General features: G+C 58.0%; 1 protein-coding gene across 1 annotated transcript; it reads left to right on the top strand.

Moving 5' to 3' along the window:
• Nucleotides 1–325: 325 nt before the first annotated feature.
• LOC123050274 (ethylene-responsive transcription factor ERF071-like) lies at nt 326–897 on the top strand (the record flags this gene model as incomplete). Its single annotated transcript, XM_044473096.1, has 1 exon — nt 326–897. A coding segment is annotated over exon 1 (558 nt), but the record flags the coding sequence as incomplete, so codon positions are not given.
• Nucleotides 898–3,802: the final 2,905 nt, after the last annotated feature.

The raw sequence follows: 3,802 nt of genomic DNA, 5'->3' as shown, positions 1-3,802 counted from the left end.
GGGGTGACCGCCAAGACCAGCATGAATTTCAGCCAAGAGCTACCGCCCTTCTTCCTTAGAGATACATCTTTGAAGTACTCCGGTAGCGTTTTTCTTGTAGAGTTCTCTGTCGTGAACTTTGTAGGCTTTCGAACGCCGAACAATGCGGCGGGCCTCATTCTGGTCCTCAGGGAGTTCTCGCCTATTAACGTAGGCTAAGAAGGGTTTGGTCCATGGGGCAATGACTGCCATGATGAGATGGGCCGATGGTGTTATTTCGGTGCTCGCCACGCACACAGAACACAGCCACGCGCCCTCCCCTCGCAACCTCGACGCTTTCCGCGCCACCACCGCGCCACCATGCCGCCGCGCCGCCGGGGTTCTTCGGGCTACCGCGGCGTCCGCGAGCGCCCCAACGGCTGGTACTCCGCCGAGATCCGGTCCGGCGACATCCGGCTCGGCCTCGGGTCGTTCCGGAGCGCGTACGAGGCGGCCCGCGCGTATGACGTGGCGGCGTGGCGCTTGGAGAGGCCCCGGTCGCAGATGAACTTCCAGGACGTCTTCACGCGCGAGGAGGCGCAGCGCGTCGCCCCTCCGCCGCGTCTCATCACCGACATGGACCGTGCCGACCACGCTCGGCGGCAGCGCCACCTCCTCATCGCCGAGGAGGACGAGCGAGCCATGGTGGAGTGGCGCCGTCGCTACCCGGAGGACGTCGCCGACGAGCGTGCCTACTGGGCGGAGAGGACGGCAAGGCGCCGCGCGGAGCGGGCGGACCGGCGTCGGCGGAAGGCATTGGCGAATGCGCAGTCCGATATCGTTACAGCAGGTGGGAGGTCGATCTTCACGTCAGACGATGAACGTTGGGACGACATGTGGCTCGATACCTCGGACAACACCGACGAGGATGATGATGGTGATGATGGTAGCGACTTGGAGTAGTTTCTATCTATGTATGCCGTAGTAGTTTCTATCTAGTTGCACCGTAGTTCTATCTATCTATGCTTTCGAACTATCTATACCTTGTATCATTTTTTATCTATGCAACATTATAATTTAAAAAATGTTGTAGAATGAGCGCGCGCTGCATTTTTAGCGCGCCTGCTGAAGCTACGCACGCTGCTTTTTAGGGCGGCTGCTGGAGCCAGCGCTGCGCGCCGCGTCAAATCAGGCGATGGACGCGCGGCAAAGCAGTTTTTAGCGCGCGGCGCGTTCAACGCAAGTTGGAGATGTTCTAATAACATGGATCCAACATATGAGCGAGCGACGCGCGTCTCTCGGTGTCACGCGGTCGCGCTCTGGCCGACGGCGACACGGCTAACGGCTCGACAAGACAGGCCGCGCGGGCCCCCAGAGAAGTCCCCTACGGGCGGCGCATGTGGCTGACACGCACGCACGAACACCCCCCGCACAACACGGCACTAACCGGCAGTCCCCCGCCTCCCGCCCCGCCGCGCGCTCGACGGCAACGTCCGGCGGCACTGGGGCCGGGCTGCCGCCGATACGCCCCCGTCGAGTGGAGCTAGCGCTGCACTGTTCATCCGGACACAATGATTGGTACTGGTAGGTATGCACGTACGTGTGCGCGGTCTTCTTCACGTATGGGTGTAGCCGTGGCAGAGATATGCATCTCGTTGATCAAATCGGCCCACGCATGCATGTGTACTTGCCTGAATTATGTTAATATATAATCCGGCCGGTTCTCATTGCTCGGTCGAGGAGGGCAGGGAAGGAAGGAAGGCATCGCCCGGGTCCAGCTGCCGGCCGGCCACCGGTACGTCGAGGTCGGGAGTTAGACGGGACGGGGATAGGCGACGGAAATCCGATACCGGTCCATGTACAATCGATGGGTCGATCGAGAGGCCGGGCGCACATGCACCATCCTCCGGGCCAGGCTAGACGGTGGTTGAGACGTTGTGCTTTGCAGTACCGGAGGCAAGCGACTGGACGGACGGACTCAGCGACGACGTCGATCGAACCGGCGATTCAACCACGCAAGGAAGGATTCTTGATCACTGCAGGTCAAGACCATGATCCGGGGCTATGGATGGATCATGGATGCAAACAGCGCGACGTGTTCCCTGGCCATGCACGGGAGCACGCACGACGTGTCGGAGGCGGGTGGTGCGGTCAGTCTCTTTTTGAGAGTTTTTACGGTACAACGCAAATGTCTACATACACTCACGGCGGCACGGTCAGTTGGTCAGCGTCTCCCGGGTGCACGTAGGGGGTGCGTCTCTCCGTGCGGCGCCGGAGGGCGGACGTGGCGCGCCGGCCGGTGGGGCTGAGCTAGCCCTAGCCTAGCCAGCAGTGGCTGTGTGGGGCTGTGTGGGGTGGCGATCGACGTACGCCGCACATGGTGGGGGCGGCCGCGGCGAGCGTGACCTAGCGATGGACGGGATGGGGGCAGGGTGAGTGACGGCTCGCATGCCGGCGGCAAGCGACGACCGGTCGATTCATCGTCGCTGCGGGGGTCCCGGCCGGCGCTCGTGCATCGTGTACCGTGACATGCCACCTACGGACGGCCCCGCCCGATCTCTGTCGTGCCTCCTAGTTTGACCCTCTCACTCGCTCCACGCCAGGCCCCGTCCCGTTCCCGCACACATGGCATGGCCTGCCTACCACTACCAGCGTATTGCTCTGGTCCAAGGGACACCACACAACCGCCCGCGTATTGCTCTCCACCGCTTCTTGAATGGATTTTGTTTACTTACACCTACGTATGTACTGTATGCAGGTGGTCCGTGCATCGACAGGGATGTGCACGATGCTGCTCTTGAACCAGCTTACACTAGATATATGTGGTAGGTTTCCCCTAAAAAAAAAAAGATATATGTGGTAGGAAAAGATAGATACGTGCATATATATACACCTGGGCAAGCTCTGGTCCAAGGGATTCTTGAATAGAAAGCTACTGCACTGCCAGGCGCGGAAATGATTACTAATTGGTCAAAACTGAAAAGTGAGTGAGGTGTACGTACATGGATGAGGTTGAATTGATGGGACGGTCGCATTACGCGTTAGTCCCACACCACACGAGTCGTCAGGTTATTATTAATTTGAGAAAGAGTTCAGTATCCTCATTCCTCACCGCCTATCCTGCCTGAAGAATATGTGCGATTTCCACCTGCGGTCTCCATTCTCATATCTACACCTTCGCCGACTCGTCTCATCACTGCTTTCATCGCTGGTGATACTAGCAATCTGAAAACATAATGGGCATGACAATGGATCTTGAGTTGCGTCGCATGTCCTCGGGTGGGACCTTGGCCAGGAAAGTTCATGTCCTCGGGTGCTAGGCCTATCCTCACGAATTCCAGCCTTTCGTCCCTGCCGATGTTCATCATGGGTCTTTTCTTGCTGGCAGATGGGGTTCTCGCCAACCTTGACTCCCCTAGATCTTAGTTCTTCTAGGAAGGAGGAAGTTTGAATCGCAAATACCTAAGGTCAAGTGGGCAGTGGTGTGTCGGCCTAAAAGCCTTGTTGGGCTGACAAACTCCAAGCTTATGAATGTTGCACTGTTAGCCAAATGAATTTGGAAGCTCTCTCAAAACGAATCTGGTTTGTGGGCCGACCTCCCCAAAGCAAAAAAATTCCCCAATGGGGCTTTTTTTTTAGTCTTCGGTGCGTGGGTCTCCATTCTGGAATGGGATCCGGGCGGTTAAGCCGGCATTTGCCTTGGGGGCTACATTTCAGGTGCGAGACGGCCGCTCCATTCGCTTCTGGTTTGACTCGTGAATCGATGTCCAACCTCTTTGGACGGAGTTCCAGGGGTTGTATGAGCTAGCGACTGACCCGGATGTTTCGGTGGCGGATGCATCCC

The sequence above is a fragment of the Triticum aestivum genome, chromosome 2D, assembly GCF_018294505.1.
Source record: "Triticum aestivum cultivar Chinese Spring chromosome 2D, IWGSC CS RefSeq v2.1, whole genome shotgun sequence".
NCBI classification, from domain to species: Eukaryota; Viridiplantae; Streptophyta; class Magnoliopsida; order Poales; family Poaceae; genus Triticum; species Triticum aestivum.
Note: the sequence above shows the minus strand (reverse complement) of the source record. Positions and strands in the feature narration are given on the sequence as shown.